This window comes from Colossoma macropomum, unplaced genomic scaffold (assembly GCF_904425465.1).
Source record: "Colossoma macropomum unplaced genomic scaffold, Colossoma_macropomum, whole genome shotgun sequence".
Classification (NCBI taxonomy): Eukaryota; Metazoa; Chordata; class Actinopteri; order Characiformes; family Serrasalmidae; genus Colossoma; species Colossoma macropomum.
Window position 1 is genome coordinate 28,311,879 of NW_023494802.1, and position 27,211 is coordinate 28,339,089.

Here is a 27,211-nt window from a genome sequence, read left to right on the forward strand (position 1 = left end):
TCTAATGAGGGGGTTGAAGACTTACATAAGGCACTGTACATAAAAAAATCGAAATAAATATGGGTAGAAAAGAGGCTGTGTCAACTGTGGCTACCAGATAGAAGAAAAAATCTCAGAGCAATAAAGTAGAAACACAATACAGATACAGTTGTGTTTGGGCGCCCTTGGTCAAATCACGTTTTGTTGTTATAAATTAATCTTTCCACCATTTTGGTTTGTAAAAATGAGGAAAGATCAGATAAACTTAACTGAAATAATTAATGTCTCTCTCTCTCTCTCTCTCTCTCTCTCTCTCTCTCTCTCTCTCTCTCTCTGTCTCTCATACATAGAGGTTCGTAATCAGCTGGCGGAGCAGCTGCGTGTGTTTGATTCTCACCTGGAGCAGAACAGTCAGGTGCTGCAGGATTTGAGTGATTACTTGCGCAGACGGGGAGAGATTGAGGGTGAATACGCACGATCTCTGGATAAGCTTGCCGACAAGTTCGCGTCCAAAATCAAAAAGTAAGGACAGAGAAAGACATTTCTGTTTAAGCTGTGCTGTATGCTTAACTCTAAAGCTGATTTAGTAGTAGGTTTTGGTCCAGAATGGTAATTTCCTATGATAGTCACACTTTCTTACTGTTATTTTTAACAAAATAAACCCATCCTCTTTATCAGCTTACATCAGGTTTGTGGTTTCCTTAGCTGGCTTGTTTTATTATTAATTTTATGCAAGTACCGTTACATCTGAGGTAGGTCTACAATGAACTTGAATTTTTCATTGGCTGTTGGGAGAGTGTAAATTGCAAAATTCATTCTAGACTTGAAGTGGTGAGATATTGTGAACATGAAGTGCTAAAATGAACTGAATGCATTTAGGATTTTTAAGGGGCCCATGTCTTTAAAACCAAATAGTTTTAATAAAAGAGTTGTAGTATTTAAACACTGTTTCAGAATATGCTTCCCCAGTCCATACAGGCTGTGTGTCAAAACTAAGCTGTAAAAACAGCTCATCTGCCTATTTCACCTACAACAGTATAACCCCTCCCATTCACACTGAAGTTATAAGGCATGTTTCAGCCCAAACTGCTTCTTGATTGAGACACAATACAGAGTGGCCGCTCAGAACAGAGGTCTTTTGCATAAATTAGTCTCAAAGGCCCAGTAACAAAAACAGCCTGAAGTGTTAAAGAGAAAATGGAAAATGGTCATGTAGGTAATTATGACTGTTTTTGATGCATAAAGCCACACAAATGTTATAAGTAGACCTCAAGGGAAAAAAAAGAAATGCAAGGAAAATGTAGGATTTGGACCCTGTAAGTTTTGACCCTCAGTGAAATGGGTACAACTGGACGCAAATTATTGGGCCTTCTGACTTAGCAGATTGAATCTAGCACTCCCCTCACTGCGTCTTTCTTTCTGTCTGTGTGTCTCTGTTTCTCAGGAAGGAGTTCAGTAGTCAGTCCGTGGTGCAGTGCTGGCAGACCCTGTTGTCTCAGACGCGGCAGGATAGTAAAGATCACAGCACGCTGAGTGACAGCTGTGGCTCCACTCTGCCTCAGCAGCTCTCCCGTTGTCTGGAGCATGTTCAACGTCTGGCTAAAAGAGTATATATATATACACACACACACTCTCACATTTGCATGATAATCTTTGTGTGGTATTTGCCTTGACTTCTGCATTACTGTAATAACAAGTATTGGACAGGGACGTAGCCAGACCCTTTGCAGGCGGGTGGCCAGGTTAGGCCCAGCAATGTTATTAGGGTGGCAGACTGCTAGGGGTAATCAGTGTAACCAATGTTAGCTGATTTTTTAAGCAAAATGAGCAAGAATAATGTTAAGGTTATGAGCAGCCTGTGGGATGCACTGGTTATTGAGTGCAGAATTGCTAACTGCCCTGATGGCAGATTTTCACTGTAACATAGCAGAACTTTCCTGTGGTGACTGCTTCATTGATGATAGCTGACTGTCTTACTTGGTTTAACTGGGGAGCCCTGAAGTGAGGCCATGCTTCACAGGAGGGTGGCACTGGCCACCTCTGTCCACCCCTTAGCTACACCTCTGGTAATGGACACTTTATTAGAAACACCCAGCTAAGTCTACATTGTTGTTGTTATGCATAATTTGTGTTAGCCTCTGCAAGACCTGATAGACCACCAAAACTGTCACCATCAGATAAACAGTACTTAAAGCTTTCATCTTTGAGAGTCAGGAGGAACTCAACCCACTATGAGAAGGATGTGTAGCTGTCAAGAAGCCATTAGTGAGAAAAGAAAACAAAAAAGAAAAAAAATGGCAAAATATGGTTCACGAGAAGCAGAAAATGAAAACTTCTAAGACTGAACGTTGGATATATAGGGCGGCACGGTGGCGTAGTGGGTAGCGCTGTCGCCTCACAGCAAAAAGGGCCTGGGTTCGATTCCCGGCCGGACGACCAGGGTCATTTCTGTGTGGAGTTTGCATGTTCTCCCCGTGTCTGCGTGGGTTTCCTCCGGGTACTCCGGTTTCCTCCCACAGTCCAAAAACATGCAGTCAGGCTAATTGGACATGCTGAATTGCCCCTAGGTGTGTGTGTGAATGTGTATGTCTGTCTGCCCTGTGATGGACTGGCGACCTGTCCAGGGTGTATCCTGCCTTCCGCCCAATGACGGCTGGGATAGGCTCCAGCACCCCTCCGTGACCCAGAAGGATAAGCGGTTTAGATGATGTATGTATGTATGTATGTATGTATATATATATATGTATATATACACATATATATATATATATATATATATATATATATACACACACACATTTGCATAGACCATCACTTACACTCTGAGATTAGCCATCTACCTAAGCTCTCGCTAACATGTTTACTGTATTGAGTTTCCTAAATCTTAAAGTTTAGAGCAAGGATCACTTTGACTGCTGCAACTGTTTGAGGAACAGTGAGGAACAGTTTGGCAAAAAATCAGATTTAGTTATCTGGTATATTATTTTATTAAAATAAATTATTGAATATTCCGTTTTGTCACTACTAATCACAATCTATAAGGCTCTGCCTGTAGAGTAAAACTCTGTGTTTCGGCAGTGACATGAAGACGTAGGACAGCATTTTTTTTATTTAAGTTTTTTTATTTAAAAATTTGTCATTTATTTTTTTTCATTTAAATCGTTCAACACTTTAAAAAAAATGTAAAAAAACAATGTAGAACAAATACAATGTAAAAATGTAGGTTTTTTTTATATATTTACAAATAAAAAAGTTGAAACTTAGGGGTTAGTTTGGGACGGTCACCTCCCAATAGAAAGTACCCTAAAAATGATGGTTTTGTATACACATTTATCTTATTGTGATTTCAAATAGCACCTTGTTATAATCTTTGTAAATATCTAAGTCCTGAATTACTATGGGACCACAGTTTGAACTAATTTGGTAAAATGGTCCATACAGAGCTCATCTATTAGCAGGTCATGGCCCAGATAGGTATTTTCCTATGATACCCATACAAATTTCATTAAAAAAGTAATTTTACAACAGATACTACAACAAACCTTCCATTCTGTGACTGATCGGATATTGTGACCACGAAGAGAAGGAAAGCAAGCTAAGGCATTTCTGAATAGACGTAGATGGAAGAAAGTATTAGGCTTCATGATGCATGTAATTCTTGGCTAAATAGATTTTTATTAAATCAGTGGTGTGGCCATAGATCAGATTTACCCTAAACATAGTCCATCAGCCAAGACATATTCAGTGTCTGACTTGTAGTTTTGCACTGAAAATGCCAGGTTAATTTATTGAGTATTTACAAAAATGGACAAAGTACTGGCAAAACTCAGCCTTGAAGGTGGCTGCTACTACTGAATGCACTTTTGTCCATTTTTGTACATAACAGTACGCCATGCAGTCAGAAAACACAGATGCAAATCTATATGAGATTACTTAACACCTTCTTGAGGTGTTAAGCAAATGTGTGATGATTTAGGCATGCAGTTTGCACAGTGCTAACTGGTCCGTTGTACTTGTTAGTTACTTTAGCCTTGTGGTTCCAGTGCCAAACTACCCTGCTGAACACAGACCATTAGAAGCATTAAAATTAAAACCTGCTCTAAAGGGAATTGGCTCAATGGTTGTCATTATAGACAACTAGTTTGCTGTAGGACACCTTTAGATCCTATTAGGAAACCATCAAATGCATCTGGAATCCAGGATATCTGTTAAACCTTTAGAATCATTTACAGTATGATATCAGCCCACCAAGAAAATGCTAAACACTGTAGCGATAGGGGTTCTCAGAAGAAACTTTGTGGAGTTAGGGGTCTGGTCCATAACTCAGCTTTATTAATAACTTGACTTCAAACAGTGTGCAGCTAAAGGAAAAACACGCAGCACACCAGCTCAGGCTCTACTGTAACTGGCCAAGCTGCTCAAGCTTGCTTCCAAAAAACCAACACTTGCTTTGATGCCACAGTACCATTAGTGACTATTGAACACCACCAGGAAGCCATGTAAACTTTTAATGGTCGCTATGATTTCTTTCAGCAGGGTGAAAAAGGAGACTTCAGACACCAAACATGTGTTGGTTGGTTGGCTGCATCTGGGATAAAAGGAAAACATATTGCTTTTTGACTAAACTTTTCCTTTAACGCTGCACTGCTTTTAGGAACCTGCCTACATTATATTCTTCTCTATATCTTCATCTCTCTCTTTTATCTCTGTTTATTGTCCTTCAGAGTAGAGAGATTGGCTCCCAGTTACAGGAAGAACTCCTGAAGGTCACGGCAGAGATGCAAACTGTAAGTGTATTATATTTTTCTTCACTGTAAATGAATGGGTGAGCAAAGACCCTTTCTAGAAGCAGTTGTAGTGATGTTCTTCTGCCAGTTGGTTTTAAGTATACCCTATGACCTCCCAAACCTCCAATATTTTGAACTGCAGACGCTGAAGACATATTCCCAGTACCACGCGGAGTACATGTCAGCTGAGAGCAAGCTGAAGGAAGCTGCCAAACAGGAAGAGAAACAGAAACAAAGTGCAGCTAAGAAGATAGAGAGACTCATAGAGAAAGTAAGCGTGATTACCCTTCTATACCATTATATTACAGACAAAAGCACTGGAAAGTAGCAGAGTCACACCACTGTGGGAGTGTTATGTAATGTAATGTTTGTAAATTATGTATGCTTTTGGATCATTGAATTTCTACTCCAATACAATGAGAAAGAATCTGTCAAACTTTCAAAAGGTCTATGTTATGGAAAACTGAATTTTTCTTGCTCTTTTAAATAAAAGAGTTTGATATTGTATGCAAACACTGTGTGCAAACACTAAAGTTCTAAAATATTTCATTCACTTCCCAGTCCATATAGTACATATATGGAAACCAAGCAGCAAAAGTTGCCTATTTTGTAGTCATTGTTTTTAGGATGTTACGAAAACAACACATTTACATATATCTGCTAATTCAGCCTACAGCAGTTTAGCCCCACCCATTTACACTGAAGTAATAAGAAGTGTTTCCACCTTAACTGCTTTTTGAGCAACTAGACTTATAAGCACAGACACAAAAACAGACAGATTAAATCTAAGAGATAAAGACAGTCATGTAAAGATCAATCATGTTATAAATTATGTTTTTGGTACAAAAGCCCACGTGAATGTTACAACTGGACATCAGGAAGAAAAAGAAAAATGTAGGATGTAGGCCACCACGTTTATCTAGCATGTTACTTTGTTGAATTTGTTAAGCTTTTATAATTGAGTGTAAGTGGTAATTCATTTTTTAGTTTTGATTATATAAAATGAACTGTTTTGGGTTTTTTTGGATAGAAAGAACTTACATTAAATTAAAAAAAAAATCATGTATGAATTCACCCTCAAGTATGAGAAAACTTTACATATAAGCCATGTCTCAAAGCTTAGGATGCAGCCGAGGAAGATTGTGTTTCTCTGCCATTGTGTCACTGAAGGCTTCTCCTTTTTTTGTGAGATGCTTTGAGTGAGTCTGAGTAATGCATTCTCCATTTCTGAGAAATTGAAGACTTCAACTTGTTTATCCTTGAAGACCCCTGAGACACCAGAGTTTGTAATGAAATGTAAATCTTAATGTAAAGCTGCACTGTGAAAGATTTTTTTGTGGAAATTCAAAGAACTGCCATTGCTTCTTCCAATTTTATTGGAAACATCTACCTTGTAGATCCACCTTACTGGTGTACAGTTACAGACTGTAACTGTAAGCCCATCTGCTGCCATGCACTGTTTGTGTTAGTCATCCTCTAGCCCTTCATCAATGCTCAGATTCTGACCACACAACCACTCTTGTCTGGATATTTTTGGGTGTTGAACCACCTAACAGTGACACTGCTACCCAGTTAGCATGCGGATGTGGGACACTTCTTGCAAGCATATGGCTCTGCAGGCCCACTCTTGGTTCTGGAAAACTGCAATTGAGCCAAAAGTGGCCTACACTAAAACATGCTTATCTGGCCCACATATTCTAAAACAGATTTTAGTTGCAATGATTCGTGGCTGACTCAAAATGTTGTGTGCATTAAACTTTGAACAGTAAGTTAGTGGTATGGTGTCTGGATACAGACAAAGTCATTGCCACCTTTCTACAGTGGACCAGAGCTGGGATATCACTCATCTGGATAGTTTAAAGTGAAAAGGGACAGCAATATTGTTGGGCTTTTTACCAGGGTTGGGAGGGTTACCTAAAACGTATTCCAATACAGACTACTGATTAAAAACCTGTTAAATGTCATCTGTAACTCAATCCATAGGATTATTATATTAAAGACACTTAATCTCATTACCTGTTACTTTTGGATTACTTTTTACATTAAAATGCCCCCTCAGCTTTACCTTCTTATTTCTTCCAGGTAACCCATCAAACTGCACTCATGGGACTAAAGGGACTTCCTAACTGAACAAACCATTTAGATGTTTCAGTAGATTTTGCTTAATATGAGTCTAATGTTGCTGACACTGCTAAATTAAAATAATTTACCAAACCTCATTTAAGGATAATGAAAGAAGGAAATGAATGAAAATAAGTAAATTGGACTGTGAGTGGAAAATGAATGATGTAAAGTGGCATTTTGTCTGAGACTGCTGGGCCACCAGTGGGCTGCCCGGAAAACACATAGCAAAAAGCCAGTGGGCTGCCAGCTTTGTCATCAGCAGGTCAAAGATGGCCCACTATCCTCTTACTATCTGGGGTATTAGCAGAGATATCACAGCTAGGAGACTTATTATTATTAGCTGACTAATTTTGGCCAAAGTAAACCAACATCTAATTAGCTAAGATTGTTGAACAATTTTATAGCCCTGCAAGAAAAAACAACTTAGATCAGCATAGCTGGTCCACAGCAAAACCAGCATATGTTTTGTGTTGGAAGCTGATATGGTAGCCAGTACATAAGCCGGCTTAGACCAGCAGGGAATTCATGCAGGTCTAAGCTGTTTTTAGCAGGAAAGTGTTATACAGTTAATTCATATTTATAGTTTTATAACTTAATCAACTTAATATAACAGCCAAAAATAAAGCAAGTTTTTGAAGAGCTCACATGAAACTTACCAAATTGCTCATTTTCTTCTTCTCACAATACTCGTGCCAGATAATGACAGCCACTGGCAGACTTGTAAACTTGTGTTTCCGTTCCTTTTTTTAAAAAAAGGTGCAGATAGCTGGACTGTGTGCCCAATTCTAGCTGACATTCTGTACAAAATTGTTGCTGTTGTTTTGCATGAGAAGTTTATTACTTGCCACAGGGCGCTGTCTGTCCTCTCCCCTTCCCACTGTGGTGAGCACAGCAGTTTGGCTGGAGATTTACACTATAGTGTAGTCCACTGCCCAAAAATATCTGGTCAACCGCAGTCCTGTGGCCAGAAACAAACCAATAATACATGGGGTAAAGTGTGGCATGACCACAGTCTGTAATTACATCTATGTAGTGGACCTGTAAGGTAGGTGTTTCTAATAAAGCAGATAGGTAGAGTGTTTAAATATATGTTAAACTCAACAAATAAATAGAAATTGTGCATGAAAATTTGCTGAAAATGCCATATTTACATCCCTGTAGAGGATGTGTTAACTTTTTTTCACTTAGTAAATCAACAAAACGAGTTCTCTAAACCACCTTCAACTGCATTATGGCTCCGTGATATAATGCATTTTCTGGAATTGGAGAAGATTAGATTCACGATAAAAGGTAACACTGCTGCATTTTATGCCAAATGGAATTCTTTTCTTTTGTATTTTGACGCACTCCAGGTTATGCCGGTGGATTGAATACTTTTATTTATTTATTTTATTTATTTATTTTTCTTTTATTATTTATGTTATTATTATTATTTATTATTATTACTATTGTTATAAATTTTTTTTTATCTTCCTTCTTCCCCCTCAAGGATAAGGTTGTTTTTATTGTTGTATTGTTTGGAAAGTCTTGATGTGTCGGTGTGTGTATGAGTGTGTGTGGTGTTGTAGGGTATATGTAATTATAAAAACTGAGGTCGCCAGTGTATTGAGCTATTGGAGGCTATTCATTGTTTTGTCTAATGTTCATCATTCTGTTTTTGGTTCCTCAAATAAAAAGAAAAAAAGAAAATCAACAAAACATTTAAACAGGGGTGGTTAATCTTCTGCATTTGACTGCAGTTCATGTACACTAGAAATAGGTTGGGCATTGAAATTGTTTTGAGCCCTGTTTAGAATTTTTCTTTAGCTGCACATTCATGGACAGTGGACTTCCACTTTTAACAGAGTTATTTGGCACTTTTTCTACCTTTACCTGATTGGTGGATCTGCATAAAGACCTTACTTTTAAATAAAATGGCATGTACATTTTGAGTACTTCCTTGCTTGCCATGCACCCCAGCAACATCCTTCCTTCTGTATTTGCCTGTATGATGTGGGGCATGTGTGTGTACCATGAAACTTCCCTTTCTAAATGACAGTGTACAGATGTGCGGTTGACTCTCAGTGTTCATGTGTGGGAGGGGAATGTGTGTTTGCGTGGTTTGATTGTGTTGCTCCTTTTTCTGTGTGCAGAGGCAATGTAAAGTTCAAGAGACGCAGCTGAAATGCACCAAAGCACGCAACGACTATCTGCTCAATCTGGAGGCAGCAAACGCTTCCATGAACAGATATTACCTGCATGATCTCTCTGCCATCTTTGATGTGAGTATTTTGGTTTGACATGTTTTAGTAGGTACAGAATGTAAATTTAGTGGTTACATGCCTCTTATATTGAACCACCCTGGTGACTGAAATTTTTTTGACTCACTTTTATTAATGATTATTGCAAAAAACATTTCTTTTACTCAACCTTTTATGTGTTTTTTTAACAGTTTTTTATAATGTGGAGAACTTTCAGTAGCCCATCATTGCATTTTCTGTGTATATTTGGTATATAATCATGATCATGCGCCGATCATGCATGTGATAATAAAACAGTGTTCAAGGAAGAAACATTAACTTTAACTAGCTTTTTTTCAGTCCATTACTATAAATACAGTAAAGTTTCATGAAATAATATTATAATTTCTCTATGAAACCTCTATGGTATTTACAATGTTATGCCAGCACCAAGCTATTGCTGATGTACAGTCCCTTTTCCACACTGTGTTTTTATTATTAAACCCAGTTACTGGTATTGCTGTCTTAAATGTGGACATTTGAAGCTCATAAGACATTCAAGTAACATTTTCAACTTTGTATGTTGTAGTTCCAATGAATCCTTCAAAAATACTTTATTAATTTATTAACAGAGGATCTAACTGCAAAGCTGTTCATCCAAAATTTAGTTAAGACAATAAATTGATAGCCCAGTTTAAACACAAAGTTCTTGCCTACGTTTAGTATGGTTTTAGGCCTTTTCCTTCATATGCAGAAGATTGGAAAAGTTTTTGATTCTGCTTATAGGTAGGCTTTGTTTAGCCAATCATCGCTGTAATAATGCTAATATCTGCAAGTAATCACACCTTTGCTTGGTGCTAACATAGCACAGATTTGCTGTGTTATGTTAGCACCAAGCTGTTCTTTATAATAGATATAATTTTATGCATCTCTAGCGTAAACATGAACATTTTTACAACATGGCTCAGCCAGTATGATTGTACTTTGATTGTGACTTTGCCAGTCAGATTTTAGGACCAAAACTATCAATGTCAAAAACATTCAAGTGTGAGTCAATGCTCTTGGGAGGCATCTTGAAGTAACTCTTCAACTGACGATAGTCCATTTAAATGTAATAAATGATTCTGACTCGGGTGTTTCTGCTTGTTGGTTTTGAAAGGTTTACTCCAGGTCTAATCTCTTGCATGTTCTTACAGTGCAGCGATTTAGGTTTTCACCAGTCCCTGTCCCAAGTGCTTCAGATTTACCTGTCCAGGCGCCTGCAGGCCCACCAGAACCTGGGCTCCGGACTGCAACAATTGGCCTCTGCTCAGTCTGGCCTAGACCAGAGCCATGACCGGGATGCGCTGATGCAGGCTCACGAGACCACATTCTGCTTGCCACTGCGCTTTCAGTACCAACCTCATGAGGGAGACCAGGTACCATCTTAGACTGTGCTCAGAACAGTTGTCTGATCCCTATTGGAAAATCAGGACTCCACATTATTGTGTATTAGCAGGGGTGTAAATGTGAAGGTGAAGGTTGGGATGGAACAGTGTTTCCATTTTCATGGAGAAACCATGTATGGTTGTTGTGTATGAAACATGAAAGTGTCTGTTTCGCCTTCGGCCCATTCAGTCAATAGAAAGCCAGGCTGCAGCAGGTTCTGTCCACGCAGTCTCCATGGTTACGCATGCAGTGTTTTGGAATGTGAGAGTAGCCAAGAAACTCCACCATCAGTAAGAAAAGTGGTGACAAGCATTTGGCCGTTTGCTGTCTGTTTGTGGTCTCTGCCTTGTCGAAAAGCTTGTTTGGGTTCCTGTGTTATGTCACTTTTGTAACTGTAGTTTAAGTGAAAATACTGTTATATAAAGAGATTTTCTCATCTGGTACTGTTAAATTTTTACAAAAGGTCTATACCTCTTAGTTAATGAACCAATTCAGTGAAGTTTTTAAACATTCAAAGAGCCAGATTTTGTTCCCTTTTTCCTGACTCTTCTTTTCCTGCTCTCTGTTGACGGTTTCCTGTTCTCTAGAGAAATTCTATTATCTGTATTTAAAAAATGTAAATACGTTTTGAGGAAGTAACAATTCAATTGTTGTGGGTGAATTCCTGTCATCTCTAATGAAAATGCCTAGGCTTGATAGAGACCTTGATTTATTTACAATATTCAGTCTAACTGTTGTTGGGCACAGAATTTGAGTGTTTTTGTTCTTTCAGCTTTAAAGACCCCTGATGTAGGGTAGTAATATTAAGCTTCTAAGAAAAAAAAACGTTCAAGCTTTCAACTCTTAAAATAGATCAAAAGCATTTACTGGTTGATATAAAATGTGCAGAAAGTTTAGATTAAGGTCAATTTCAATGTTAGAATATAAAAAACCTAGAGTTCCCCCAGTAAAAGCTGGAAATTTCAACTCTTGTGTATTAGTATACTCTGTATCAGGGACACGGGAAATGGGGGTGCTAAGAGTGCACAATAGTACACATTCGGTCACCGTGCTGCATATCAGCAGTTTGATGTGTCACTGCATAAAGTTCATTCATAATGAGAGAGCAGGATGTGCATTTGATGTGACATTCATGTGTGTATATTGTCATCTCATGCCACATTATAGCATATTATGACCTGCTCTGTTTGATGTAAATTATCAGAAAGATTCACATCAGTGTTCACTTCAAATATATGCTGCCTAAAATTCCCTAATGTGGACCATTCTATGGAATAACTTCAAACTGCAGTCCCACACTGAAAAAAAAAACAATAGTATTTACAAGAGTTATGTTATGATCTAATTAAACCCAGGGCATTAATTGACACAATAATACACCAAAATCATCATTTATAGGGTACTTTTTATTGGGAGATGGCTGTCCCAAACCACATTTGTTTTTTTCAATTCAAGTTAAAAAATTCTGAGCAGTCCCTCTTTCACTGCCAGCTTGAGTTTTTTAGCGCAGTAGCATACACTAGGCTTAGCACAGTATTGGACAGTTACCCGATACTAGTATCAATATCAATGCATCCCTAATTTAAATTCGTCATGAGTTTAAATGAAAAAAGTGGAACCTTATTTAAGCCACAGCCCTGCGTTTTAGAGCAGGAAGTGTATAACCTTAAAATTGCCACTATAGAAACACATTTTATGTAATGACGTAAACATTTTTTTAGAGTTTTAAATTTTAGAGTTTTAAATTTAAAAATATTATGACTTTATACATGTACAACTGTTCAAAAGGAAGTCCAAGTGAGAAGTCCAAAATGTGTTTTTAACTCTGACTTTGAACCAAGTCAGTAGAATAATTCACACTTAGCACATAGCATCTCTGTTAAATCAGTGTTGAAGCATCAATGTTGACTTCATTGAATCAGTGCTCTAATGTAATATTGATTCACACTGAAAGTTTAATAAAAAACAACATCACACGCTGCTATCTTCAGAAAAAACAACATGCTATCTTTAGAAAATCAGCACAATTCTGCTTTATCTTCGACAAAGTTAATTTCTTAAAAAAACAACTGGCCTAAAACAAACAACATTTTCCCTTTTTTCTATATTCAGATTTATTACCTAACAAGATAACTAGAAATTACTTTAAAAAAAAAACAAAACATTTCAGTAGTGCAAAATTAGTCACCTGCTCAGATTTTCAGTAATTCATTATCAGCAGAAGACAGCTTCACTTCATCTCCTATCTCATTGGGTGCTCTGAAAAGTACATAAAGAAATTTACCTTTTTTGATCAGATATTGTACAAGAAGCATAGAAGTAACAATATTTGTCTTTCTCTATTATTTTAAAGGCGAAGAGTCACATTTCTCAACTCAGTAAATGACTGTAACCTTAAATGGTCAGAGCCCACCGGCGGGCCCAAAGTTTTATTACACACTTCTCTAACCTAAGAATAGCTCAGCAGGTTTGAAGTCCCTGTAGTAACTCAATAATAAGCCTTAGTATTTAATAAGAGATTTTAAGGGGTTAAATAAGGTTAGTTCATTTTTCACTAGTTGGCATAGCTGATGTGAACAGCTGTGAGCAGGAATTTTGCAACCATAAAGTGATGGTAAATCAGCAGTGCTTTAAAGGAATTAACTTTCAGTTTTAAGACAATGTTTTATAATTATACCTAGACAGCAGCAAGCTGTAAGGAGCACGGGGCGCATGTCCATCACATGATCTTGCGGTGAACTACAAATTAATATATATTCAGGGTCATTACTGCCAGTATTATGAACTGGCAACTTTTATCTTGTAGTCAACTATAAAAAAAGTTTATCGTTATTGTGGCCAACATTAAGATCTGAGTTTTATTGATAGTTATAACATTGCTTCAGCACAGTGTTGACATTGAATTGACATTTCAACCTTGACCGAAATGATGATTTTGATGAAAAATCAACAATGGATCAATGTCACCCTGTTATCTGGGTTGCAAATTACATATTGATGCATTGTTGATATTAAAAAAAGTAAAAAAAAGAAGTAAACACACCCTCTGCAGCAAACAGCAAAATGTTAATGCACAGTTACTTTATATACTTCATATTTGATTAACTAAAAAAAATAGAAAAAATAAAATAGTAATTGTGACATCAGCATTAGCTTGGCCACTCTGCTAAGTCAATACTCAGTAGCGCTACGTTCGGCAGATACTATAGCTTGCAGATATTTTTTCTAGCCAGCTAAGAGTCTTTCTATTCTTGTTTCATTAATTTCTACCCACTTCCTTGCAGAACGCTTAAAGTTCCGGGATATTGTTAGACCATCTTTCACAGCATCTTTAAAATCTAATTACAGTCAGGGAACTACGAGGGCCAGTACCAAAAGCTTCAGCATGCACTTCTTGACGTAGTTTATAGCGCATTTTGAGGTTTTGGATCATTATCCTATTAGAATTAGAAGCCTTCCACTTTGCAGCTTCAGTTTCTTGACTGACTTGTCACATTTACTTACAGAATTTGCTGTTTTTCATCTACCCATACAGTGTTTTCAGTGCCACTGGCTACAACACAACCCCATAATAGATCCACCCTCATGATTTACATTTGGCAAGTTTTCATCAAATGCTGCTCCTGTTTTTCTGCAAACGTTCCTTTGGTGATTGTAGCTAAAGAGTTCCATTTTTACTTTATCAGTCCACAGAATTTATTTCTAAAATGCCTCTGGCTTATGAGTGTTCCTTCTTATGACTCCTCCTTGCAGATCATGCTTATGCAAACAAAGCTGTGTAGTAGCTGTGTAGTTTTGCTGTCATGTGGGGGTTTTGCTCTGCCTTTCTGACCAGCAGGCAGTTCTGTCTGATACTTTTCTTGGTCTTCCGGATCTCTCCTTGACTTCCACAGTACCCCTTAATTGCTGTTTCGTAATGACATTTTGGACAGTGGAAATTGCAAGCTGGAAGTCCTAATTGACCTGCCTAACCGTTAGTGTCCATTAAGGCTTATGAAGTTCATTAAGTTTACTTTACAATTGCTAGAGCGTCCAGAGTTTTGCACATGCCAACATTACTAAGTTACTTAGTAACTAACATGGGGCATAGTATCAAACATAGGCTTAGTGTCTAGCTGGGGGCGCAGGGGGGATTCTGAGAACGCGTGGATGTGTGTGGGCGTATGTGAGAGTCTTGTCTTGTTTGTTTGCATGCGTGGGTGGGTGTGAGTTTATTTAGCATATCCTGTTGCGTGCAGGTGTGTGAGGTGTCTGCAGACTATGAGATGAAGAGTGAGCTTGAGACGCGTTTCCTTCAGCTGCAGACCAGACTCTCCTCGAAAGAAAACGAAGAGGTACTTTCATTCATTCGGCATGAGCACTCATTCCAAATGACACACATAGATTACACTCTACCATTCAAAACTTTGTTGCAGATATTTGCATGCAGAGGTTTTGATGCATCCAGAATGATGAATAGTAAAATTAATAACCAGCAAGCCTCATTTTTCAAAACCGGCAATTAAATCTTATATTATTACTGAAACACTGATTTTATTAAAATAAAAAATAATCCACTGAGTTATGCAAAGTATTCATTAGCAGACCCTGCTCTTAACCAACATAATGTTGACCATCACCTCACCCCCACCCCCAACAGGTCAGTAAGGTGCTTGAGGCTGCTCACTCTGCCCTGGTTGACTGCATTACTGAGGACATTTTTGGATCCACCCCTGAACTCACTGCCAGCCAATCGATGGAGAATATTAGTGAAATCTCAACCAATAAGATCAATCAAGCAAAGCGTAGATCCACTCTGCAAGAGACAGAGGAATCCTACTTTATGGTAAATGATTTTTTTAAAGAAAGAGTGCTGTATGTGCGTTAAGATTGCAGGTTTTACTGTCAGAACTAGGTAATGGCTCTTTTGTTCAGTATCTGAATTTGCATTCTGATTCTTTCTGTCTCACAGAAAGTTAAGGATCATCTCATCAATGACTTGTTGATGTCAAAACGACAGGCAAAACACAACCTGCTCGAAGTGGCCATAAAGAAAGGTGCAATTGACCTACCTATCTTTTAATTTGGGCTGTCACTGTCTACTGGTTCTTTGGATCATTAATCAGAGCTTTTAGAAAAAGACAAACAATAAATAACAATAAAAACAGACTTAGCTGACCAATAACAAACAAGGCATGGTCTTTCAAAAACTGTAAAAATACTTATGTTGGGGAAAAAGATAAACTGGTGAGTCTATGGGTGGGCGATATGAGAACATTTATCATTATTGTGATAAATTTTCACATTATGTCACAGTATGCATTTCTGAGCACATTTCGGATATCACCAGTACATAAAGAACGCTGACCAGCTACATGTTTTGTTACAAAGAGAGCATAATTTGTCCTGTTTAATTGGAGTTAATTCAGCGCAGTATGTGAAACAATAATAAATAAAACTTGTTACATTCATAGTCTTTAAATGTGGCACTACTACATCTTTTTGTCTGTTCCATCTTACCAGATCTCAGAAGAAATATTGTCAGTCATGTTAGTCGTGAAATTGTCCTACAGTATCGTGATTATATATTTTTGCCACAACGCCCAGCCTGTGAGTCTTCATTAACAAAAATAAATTTGGCAAAACTTCATATAACTAAGAAGATATATCTACAACCATGTGCAAATTATTGAACAGCCCCAAGTCAGATTACTTGTTTTGTTGTTTTTGAACACACTTATTTTTCTGCTAATTTTAGTGCTCAATTTCTGTTTATTTACTGAGTTTAGCATATTGAAAAAGAAAATTTAACGTATTCAATTCAGCACATACTCAGTAATTGTGTATTAAAATGTGCAGAAGTATGTTCTCTAAGAGGATGTGTAATCATTTCCTCTTAGAAAATCAACAAAACATGTAATTTGACCGGCCCAAACATCAGACTCTGTTTCTTACAATAAGAAAAACCTGTAGAAGAATTGAAAATATTCATTATTATCATTCAACACGCAAGTTGATCATTGCAGATTCATTTATAAGGCACATTTTCCTCAATGCTATTTTAAACAAGTTCTGAAGTTCAATCAAGTAATTCTGACAGCCCTACTTTTGATAGATACTAATCTTTTGAAAATTATCCCCAATGTTCAATGTACTGAAGTGTCTTTTTCTGTGTCCATCACTAATCAGCTGAAACTCTAGACAGCCACCATCACAGGTATGTAAATAAAATCTTAATGCTTCATATAAACACAGTCTTAAAAAAGATAGTTCTTTAAGGATTCTTTAGTAAAGAAAATGGTTTTGTATAGAACCCCGAACATTCAAAGAACACTTTGCATAATTAAATGTGTTCTTCAGATTGCTGGAGAATGTGCTGTAGATGGTTCTATATAGAATCTTTTTGAAAAGGGTTCTATATAGCACCAAAAAGCGTTATGCTATTGTTACACTCTTAAAAAATGTTTCTTCACTGATTCTTTAGTAAATAAAATAGTTCTATATAGAACCATGAACACTCAAAGAACCCTTTGCATTATTAAAAGGTTCTTTGCATCATGAAAGATTGTTGGAGAATGTGTTTATATATGGTTCTTTATAGAACTAATTTGAAAAGGGTTTTATATTGCACGAAAAAGGGTTCTGCTATTGTTATGATGTCAAGCCTAAAACAATAGAAGACCCCTTTTTGTGTTCTATAGAACTCTTTTTAAAAACGTTCTATATAAAATCATCTACAGCATTTCACCATGCAAAGAATCATTTAGTCATGCAGAGGGTGGAGTGTTTGTGGTTCTATACAGAACCATTTTCTTTACTAAAGAACCCTTGACAAACCATCTTTATTAAGTGTGTACAGATAGCTACATCTGCCACCTCAGTATGTAATGGTTTAGTTTCTTGAGAAGTGAGAGAGCACTAAAATATTCTACAGAAACCCTACTGAGTCAGAACTGTTCACAGTGGTGGTAACAGGACCCAGATGTCAGAAGTGTTTAATGTCTCTAAAAGCTCAATCACAGGAAGTTCCATGAACTCTTACCTGTGGAAAATTCCAAAACTGCAACATTTCAGTGCAATTCAGTGCAAAATAAACAGATTTCATTCACTGAAATGTACTTTCACTCATTTTGTCTATTTTCTATAATCCAGTTACTTAAAGAGAACACAATTCTTTTATTTCATGTCGACATATTTTCAGTTTGTAAGTCAAACAGCCTCATTAGTTTGTTTTTTTGAGTGTAGGAGCAGTTATTTAGTTCTTATTTGGTTATGGTCAGGACTGAGCAGCCTTTTAGAAACATTACTGCACTTTCCACTCCTCTGAGTGTTAATCACAGTTACATTTCTGGTGTCAGGAAGCGTTCCAGGAGATCTGTCCGTCAGAGAAAGAATCAGAGCGCTGGTCATATCAGCCAGAAACCCTTCTCTGGAGACATGCTTTCCTACATCCAGGTGCTCTCTCTCTCTCTCTCTCTCTCTCTATTGTAGAACTGTACAGCATACACTCAAACGTGCTCTAAACCTCAGTCCCTCTTCTGCAGGCATCTGAACAGCCGATTCCTCTGGTAGTGGAGAGCTGCATCAGATTTATTAACCTCAACGGTAATCTATTTCTTATACAGACTAGGACTTGCATGTCAGAACTAGAGCATAACACCAGTTATTTATAGCTCAGTGGTCCAGTATTAGAACTATTTAAAAAGTCAGTGGAGAATGAACATAGAAAAGCCTTTGTTTTGTTTGTAGGTTAAATCGAAGTTTAAAGAAATATTCCCGTATTTTGCAACCTAATCTCCGTCTATCTGTCTATCTGTTTATCTGTCTGCTGTGTCTGTATCATACCATCGATTAACACAGACCATTTCAACGCATTTCCCTATTGTAAGGAAAGAACAGGAAAACAGTACTGTGCAAAAGTCGGCCTTTACGTTCAAGTAATTCATTTTCCAGTGTCAGGGCAGTAGCAGAAAACATCTTTTGCAGGAAATGACATAGAAGTTTCAACAGCTAAATATAATATCACAGTTTTCAGTGTTCAGCGTGTCCACTCTTTGCCTTTATTACAGCTTCTGTTCTGGGAGACTTGCTTTCAGCTTTCTGAAGAAATCTGCAGGCAAACTTTTCCACACCTTCAAAACTTCAGTTTTAGAAGTTGGTTGAACTTTCCCAAATCCCAAACACACATTCAGTGCTGAAGTCTTAGCAGTGTCTTTTGACATCTACACATCCAAGACCCACAGCATTGAGTTGTCTTTTCACAGTGGAAGCATTTGTCTGATGGTGACAGTTTTGGTGGTCCAACAGGTCTTGCACAGTTGTTAGAAGTCCCATTTTCTCTAAATCTTTTAATAGGTCCAGTTTTAGAAACTTCTGTTTTTCACTTCCACATGTAAATGGATGATCTAATATCTGATGTCCATAGAAACTTAATGGCTCTTAATGGCTTTTTGGCTGGAAATTGAATAACCCTATGCATGGTCAGACAGTAGGCTTTGGTTGCACCTTAACCCGCATACTATTACATTATACAAACTAATGAACGTACTGCTAGTGGTCGTGTTCTATTTTTGACATACTATTTAGTGTGCAGCTTGAGATGCAGCCTTAATATGCAGCCTTAACCCAGGAAAACTAGTCCCCTTCGACTGAAGAAAGTGCTGTACAGGAATGTGTGTTGTGCAGAAATGTTTACTGATGGAATTCAGCAGCTGCCCATTGGCTTCTATTATAAGTGTGGTTCAATCAGAGAATATTTTCTCTTTTTTCCAAGTACAGGGAAAGCGTTGAAAGTGTTGTCTATGGTAATTGATTGCATTTAACAGACACAGCAGATAGAGATTAGATTGAAAAATTTTCTAAACCTGAGCGACTTATCCCTGTCACTCTGCTTTCCTCTGTTCATTTGCAAGGTCTGCACCATGAAGGGATCTTCCGAGTGTCAGGCTCGCAGCTGGAAATCAATCGGCTGAGAGATGCCTTCGAAAGTGGTATGTGTGTGCGTGCATGAAAGTGCTCCTCTACTGCTGTCACTAACATCAGGGTTGCAGTATTCTCTATAAGCACTCTGTGTCTATGTGTGCACAGGAGATGACCCTTTGGCAGATGAAGTGTGTGACATGGATACAGTGGCTTGTGCGCTCAAGCTGTATTTCAGAGGAATGGAAAACCCTCTCTTTCCTAAGGACAGCTTTGAGCAGCTAATGGAATGTGGACGTAAGAAAACATTCCCTTTTCAGTAATCTTTATTCATTCAGAAAGATTGCGGTGAAAATGTATTACAAGGCCATGTTTACGTTTGAAGTTGAAGTGGTACCAACCTGATCTTTTTGCCTAAACACACACACATCTGATAGCTGCATGAACACAATCGCATCTTTTTAAACCAGATTCTAGCCACTTTTATGACAAAGATTGGGTACATATATGATATCATGCTTGACAGCTCATGCACTTATTACCGTCATCATCCCACACATCTCTCGGAACAGAAGTTCCAGTAATATCTTGCAAAAAACAGCAAAAGCCTGGCGTTGCCACATCCATTTGTGGCCGGAGGATATACTAGTGTTTTGTGCCGTCGCAAATTTAATTTTGACGTTAAAAGTGGCTGTCATGATTTACTGAAAAGGCGCACCGAGTCTTTAGCACCTGCTCTGATTTACTTAGACTAATAGTAAATACTGACTGTGCACTGTTGAATGCGTGTAAAAACTTTGTCTTATTTTTGCCATGAATATGGCTCAATTGTTTGTGCTTAGAGACAGAGAAAAGAGGGAGTTTTTCATACATATTTATTTATTTTCAAAGAAAAAAAAACAACTGTAAATAACAGCCATGACACATTATCCTTAATTTGATGAAGGAATAAAAAAACCTAAAACCAAGTAGTTTTGGACAGACAACGTTTTAACCTGTTATTTCTTGATACTTTGGATATGTTTTACAACACTATCAAAGAGTATGTTTTCCTTAATAATGGTTTGACAGTTGTCTTTTACAAATGATTGTTAAAACCACATATTGAAACTCTTTTGTCTGTACCTGTTTCAAAACAGAAAGTAAAAAATACTTATTGTCTCCCAATGTCTGACATATAATATCAAAATAGTGTCTAATTTTCTCAAAATAATTTATTATGTTGAAGTTCTATGTTCTTCTTTGACAAGTAATCATTTTTTGAGTTAACATTTTGACTTACTGAGTTATTTTAACCCAATAAGTCACAGTTTGAAGAATGAAAAACGTTTTTCTTCTACCTGGCTGAAATGAGCTTTACACAAAAAGCATGTGAGCCAAACACTTGGTTATATTGTGCTGTGTTCATTTGCATGGAAGTTCTTAGAAGTTAATCTGCTAAATTGGCCACCCCCACAGGCACAAAGTGTGGGTAGACTGTTGGTAATTAGCGCCTATCTTAGTAAATCTGCCCCCTTGAGAACATAATTGGCCTCACTGTCACTGGGTGGGTAGACTGACACATGGTATACCAGTTAGAATCCTTGAACAGGACTCATAGAGCTACTTCTCTGTAAAATTATTAAATTGTAAGCCGTTCTGTGTCGGCCAAATAAATGTTCTGTTAATACATTAAATGTTCTCATTCCAGCACTGACTTGCACAGTGATTATGGCGATGTGATTTGTGGTCTGAGCCTAACGTTACACCCTTTGCAGTTAGCGTTTTCCTCCAAGCGCGTTGAGCTGTTCAATGATGTTGCATTAGCGGCAGTTTGAAAAGGTGTGGTAACTGTCTTCACATGTCTCACAGGAATCTCAGTAGCTGTCATCCTCCTGGCTTTGAAGCATCATGTGAAAGGGGAAGACCTAGCTAGAGGGTGGGAATTGACCACAACTACTATGTGAAAGACCACCGCAGACTGTGTGAAAAAAGCTTGTACTTTATTGCGTGTCATACTGCACAAGGTGCTGCAAATATAATCTTGGCCAGATTCCATGGCAGACTGTGTGACTTCAGTAATGTTGCATGTCAGCTGATATGAAAAAGTTTTTCTGACAGTAGATCTGTGATGCAAGAAAATGACAGCATTCTACCTGCACCTTTTTGTAACCTAAAAATAGAGCCCCACAACCAAAAAAAAGAGCCCTCAGCATTATGTTTTGTTTAAAAAACATGCATTAATCAGTGAAAAGGGAGTGTTTGGAGCCATCCATGACTGGTGAAGAGGGTAACATGGAATGTCCAGTCTCCAAAGTAGGCTAATTTTATTAGTGAGGCCATTTCAAGACAGAAACTCTATATGTGAGCTGAATCAGAGACATGTCACTGGTTGGGAAATGAATAGGAAGGCCAGTAACTTTCAGCATGGCGTCAGTTTATGAAGAAATTCCAGCCCTTCACAAAAAAGCCAATCGGCTTGCTGGTAAAGCCGTGGTCGGGAAAACCCCCCCTCAGTGCACTAGCCAAAACAGCTCAAGAAAACTCTTTTTTGTGCTTTATTTGTTACACAAACTATTATGTAATAAACTATTATTATTATTATTATTATTTATAATTATTATTATTATTATTAGTAGTAGTAGTAGTAGTACTATTATAACTATGAGATTTTTGTCAAGTTTTACCAATGATTTTGAAATTTGCTTTTGTAACATTATTTTGCCCTCAGTTTTGAAGTTTTTAGGTCTCTCCCTGTTCAAAGAGATAGGAGTCTGGTCTTGTATGGCTGGAAATAACTGCCCGGTCGCGTCCCTCTCTCGCTCCCTCCCACTCTGTCTGTCTTTCTCTCTCTCTCTCCCTCTCAAACATCATTCCAAGCAGCTAACTGTTGGTTGCTTTTTAGATGAGGGTCGTAACACCTATCCCATTGCAAATTTTGAATGGGGAGAGACCTAAGAACTCAAAACGGAGGGCATCAGTGGTAAAGCCTGAAAAAAAAGCAATGATAGTTTAATACTATCATTGCTACTAGCCCAAATAATGCACAAAAAACATGTTCTCTCGAGTTGTCTTGGCTACTGACACTGCCATCGAGAAGCATGTCACGATAAGCGTTCCAAGACCTCGGATTTGAATCCTCGATCAAAGAATTATTCCATGATTTGCAAAAGCTATGCAAATGTTTTTCCCCCATTTTGGTGATCAGCTGGTGAGCTTTTGGCAAATAATCTTTGAACTGAAGACTTGTTCTGCTGGTTTGTTCATTTTTTTTTGCTATTGCAATGATGGATTGTCTCACAAATACAACCCCTTTGTGGTGCATGGCACGTGTCCATTATTGATTTTGAAAATATGTGCATGTAGGGTAGGAGACAGGGGTATGATCGTAGTAACGACTAATATGAGTCACTTGCAAACATGACTGTGAACCATCAAGGCAGATCAAATCAAAGGCAAAAAAACAGAAATGAGCAATCAGGCCTGTAATGTGAATGTAGACTTAGATTAGTGCATCCTGTATTTGTTTAGTTGCCATGGATATAATAAGATGTTACCTTTGAACCTTTTCTCTTTCCTAGGAATAGAAGATGAGGCAGAGAAAGCAGCTCAGTTAAAAACAGTCATCCTTTCCTACCCTCCCCCGCTTATTGTTGTGATGAGATACCTCTTTGCATTCCTCAACCAGTGAGTAATCAACCACTGCCGTGGTCTAAGACTCCTTAAATGCATACGCAGGCCATCCACAGCTCTGTGTCTGTGTGTGTGTGTGTGTGTGTGTAGTGTCTCCCAGTACAGCGATGAGAACATGATGCAGCCCTACAACCTGGCCGTGTGTTTTGGGCCCAGTCTGATCAGAGGACCTGAGGATGCAGACGCAGCCACCCTTCAGCAGATCAATGCCCTGGTCAAAACAATCATCATTCAGCATGAAAGCATCTTCCCCAGCCAGAGTGAATTAGAGGGACCAGTCTATGAGATGTGCATGACACTAGAGCAAGAGGATATGTAAGAACCCCACTCACACACACATACACATACGTGTGAGTGCACTCACAGGCCACTTTATTGCACCACCTTTCTAGTGTACAGTTAGAAACTGTTGAGGTGCAGTTTGTATTTACTCGTCTCTAGACATTTATCCATATTCAGTTTCTGACCACAAAGCTGCTCTTGGCTGGATATTTTTAGAGGGCGGACTGATCTCAATCTAGCGGTGACACTGATGTGTAAAAAAAACTCCAGCAACACTGCTGTACCTGATACATTCATAGTAGCACCCCCCACTGTACCATGTTACTACCTTGTCAGTTTCGCTCATGGCCAGATTTAACTTGGGTGATTACAATAGGGCACTGTGTGAAAGGCCTTTAGCCCTCTGGAGTCTACGAATGCACCCACGCATCAAATTCAATGTCTGTATGTGTTTCTCTATCTTTAGGAAGATACAGTGCAGAAATACACTTGTAACGTTTCCTGAATCTGTAGAGTCGCTCTTTAAGACCCAATCCCATTTCTTCTCTTTACCACTACCCCTTGTTTTCGAGTGTCACCCTAACCCCTTGGAACTGAGTTACAAGAGGTAGTGGTTGAAATCTTACCCTACGAAATGGGACAACCCTCAAATTAAGTCAAAAAAGTAAAAAAACATTACTTCATTAACAGGCTACCAGCGGTGCTCTGGAGGCAACCCGGCCCGTCTTCAGTGATAGCAGAGAAGGGAAAAGTTCAGCAACCTCGCTGCTGGGCTTTAGTTACATTTAGTTAGCTAGCTAGTTACCGAGACATTAGCATGCTATTAGCAATTTTTTAATGCTTGTTATAAAGAAAACGACCATAATACATTGAAACGACATTAAACTAAGATAATACAATGGTTATCATAATTTTTTAATGAAGAAAATTTTTTAACGGAGAAAATACATTTTTGTGTTTCTTTGGTCGCCTTGCACAGCCATCTTGCCATCTTTTTCTTTTTTTTTTCTTTTTATAACACTCCATTTAGAGTGTGCCTTTGAGAAATCTCCATTTGGAGGGCCATGTAGACCTAACACTTTACCCTACCCCTCTATCTTCACAAACAATTGGGACATTACCCCTAGACGTGAACGCGCAAAACAGAGGGCTAAGGGCTAAGTGGTAGGGGCAAGGGGTTCAATGGGATTGGGCCTTAATTCCATTTTATCGCGAGGTCAGTGCAAATGTCAACATGCACATTTTTCAAAATGTATGCATAATTAAATGGTAAAGATGTAAACAAAGGCATACAGTATCGTTGAAGAGAAACTTACAGAGTCAGAATCACAGTAGTGGTGATAGGAACCAGATGTCTGAAATGTTCAGTGTGTCTAAAAACACCTCACAGAAACTTATTGCATGAAATAGTTATGAATACATTACCTGATGCCTGAGACATTGTTTTATGAAAGTTTTAGCCTAAAACGTTTATTTTTTTAATCTATTCACAATGGAGACATACATGCAGGATGTTGTATTGAAATAGTAACCAAGGAAAACTTTACCAGTATTTTACCAATATAAACATTACATGTAAAACTCAGAAGATCATTAGTCCTTAGTAAATAAAATAATAGTAAAGAAGTTGTAAATAAAATGGCTATATTTGTAATGTAGATATCACGACCCCTGGTTCCCATCACCACCACTGTAAAGAAATCAGAGTCAAAAACTGTCAGAAACTGACCAATGATCAATGAGGGTGGCTGATGAATTGTGGCTGAAAACAGATGAGCTGCAGTGTATAAACCTATATAGTGGACCTGTATGTTAAGTGAGGATCATAAAATGGCCAGTGAGATTCTAATGATGTAGATAATAAGTGTATGTGTGCAAGCATGTACCAAAACAAAACTGGCGCATGTCTTTGGACCCACAGTGAGCCTGCTGCAGAGGAGGGGGAGGTGGAATCAGATACATCTCCAAACAAAGAAGCCAAGGAGGGTAAGTATTTAATGGGTCACTGGCTCACTGAAAATCTCAGTGAGTGAGTCTCAGCGTGAAGTATTTTTGTAAGTTTTTGCTAAGTAGAGTCTCGATTGTCTGTGCAGAGCTGGAAGCAGTGGCTTTGTTTGAATACACAGCGCGTTCATCTGCTGAGCTGTCCTTCAAACAAGGCGAGCATCTCATACTTCACAGCAAAGCCTCCTCTGATTGGTGGAGAGGGGAAGTAAATGGCTCAAAGGGTCTTATCCCAGATAAATACATCACTGTGCCTAGGTGAGTCTCTACATGGGTCATCCCACTGAACAGTGTCACTCATAAGAACAACTATAAAGTTAAATCGATAGTAATGTTCTCTTTACATGCTGTAAAAAAAATTACATTCTAAGGGTGAAATTAAATGTCAAGTCCACTGAACTTTATTAATTTAGTAATATTAAGTTAATACACATTTACATTTGTTAACTCAGTAACTCAAAACGTCATGTTATCCCAGTTACTTACTTTATGTTTAAAAGCCCAACTAATGTTGCCAACAAGTAATGAACACATATATCCCACCTATTAGCATCATGCATAAAATATGCATGCTTAAATCATCACATACAGTACTGCACAAATGTCAGAGGACCCCCCCCATAATCTATTTTATTTCCATAAATGGCTAAAGTACATGATGTTCATTTATAGGAGATTTTCTGAGGAGAAAGATAAATGAAAAACAGGAGTTTGAAAAAATAAAGTTCAAAACTTATTAAAAGATATAGTAAAAATGGGACTCTTAACAACCATGCAAGACCTGATAGACCACCATCAGATAAACAGTACTTAAAACTTTCATATTTGAGAGAGAGGAGAAAATCAAGCTGTACTCTTGCTTCACATGTAAAAAAATACATAGTTGTTTCTGTCCATCCTTCCACTGTGAGAAGACAACTCGACACTATGAGTCTGAAAGGATGTATAGCTGTCAAGAAGCTCTTACTGATAAAAGGAAACAGACAAAAAAGAAGAAAAATTGCAAAATAAACAAAGAAGCCACTGATGTTCTCAGAACAATGGACGGTCCGCCCCAGAGTGCAGACCTCAACGTCACTGAATGTCTTTAGGATTAGTATGGTCGTGAGAAGCAGAAAATGCAATCAACTTCTAAGACTGAACTTTGGAGGTGTGAAAAATATCTCTGCAGATATGTGTTCTGAAAAGAATGGGAGCTGTAATAAAGGCAAATACTGACACACTAAATACTGAAAAATTTGATGTTCTATTTAATTGTTGAGGCTTCTGTTAAATATGTTTCCTTTTTGCTTTTTCCTGACACAAAAATTAAGAACTTGTACTTAATGGCCATTTTAACTGGAAGTTAAATAAACAAAGGGTGGTCTAGGACTTTTGCACAGTATTGTACTTCCCACAATTGAGCTGTTCCCATTGAGCCGTAACATAATCTTAAGTAGACTTGCTCATGTGGTTTCTGACTCTGTATGACATACTGTCATCTATAAATGGAGACAAAATTATAAACAAGGGCAGAGAAGTGTTAGAAAGTGTCAGAAACCACAAAGGCAAGTCTAACTGAGATTATTCAAATAACCCCCTCTTCCTCCTCATCATTCAGTGTGGAGGGAGTGCAGAACCACAAAGAGGCTGAAAGAATCAGTAGTGGAGGAAGCCAGACAGAGGAGCAGCCAACCGGGCCGACCCCCACGCGGTAACTAACCTCAGTGATTAGAGCTGTTCATGTATGTCATGAATGAAACGTCTGCGGTACTAGCAAAACCGCTGGGTCGTCCATGCCTGCATATCAGGTTCTGATTAGATCAAAATGGCTTCTAT

At 38.1% G+C, this 27,211-nt stretch overlaps 1 protein-coding gene across 2 annotated transcripts in view; it reads left to right on the forward strand.

The window, feature by feature from the left end:
• Positions 1-27,211, forward strand: part of arhgap4a (Rho GTPase activating protein 4a) — a 40,454-nt gene that overhangs the window by 10,440 nt on the left and 2,803 nt on the right. Inside the window, exons 3-21 of one of the 2 annotated variants that reach the window (XM_036591815.1) lie at positions 330-501; positions 1,424-1,586; positions 4,704-4,766; positions 4,909-5,037; positions 9,023-9,151; positions 10,306-10,527; positions 14,776-14,871; positions 15,177-15,362; positions 15,489-15,573; positions 16,706-16,733; positions 17,875-17,971; positions 18,061-18,121; positions 19,429-19,506; positions 19,604-19,732; positions 22,996-23,101; positions 23,198-23,422; positions 25,311-25,375; positions 25,483-25,651; positions 26,994-27,086. In XM_036591815.1, coding sequence (XP_036447708.1) covers positions 330-501; positions 1,424-1,586; positions 4,704-4,766; positions 4,909-5,037; positions 9,023-9,151; positions 10,306-10,527; positions 14,776-14,871; positions 15,177-15,362; positions 15,489-15,573; positions 16,706-16,733; positions 17,875-17,971; positions 18,061-18,121; positions 19,429-19,506; positions 19,604-19,732; positions 22,996-23,101; positions 23,198-23,422; positions 25,311-25,375; positions 25,483-25,651; positions 26,994-27,086 — 2,296 coding nt within the window. Of the gene's footprint in view, positions 1-329; positions 502-1,423; positions 1,587-4,703; positions 4,767-4,908; positions 5,038-9,022; positions 9,152-10,305; positions 10,528-14,775; positions 14,872-15,176; positions 15,363-15,488; positions 15,574-16,705; positions 16,734-17,874; positions 17,972-18,060; positions 18,122-19,428; positions 19,507-19,603; positions 19,733-22,995; positions 23,102-23,197; positions 23,423-25,310; positions 25,376-25,482; positions 25,652-26,993; positions 27,087-27,211 lie in introns of those variants that run through there. The other variant, XM_036591816.1, reaches the window with a different exon arrangement.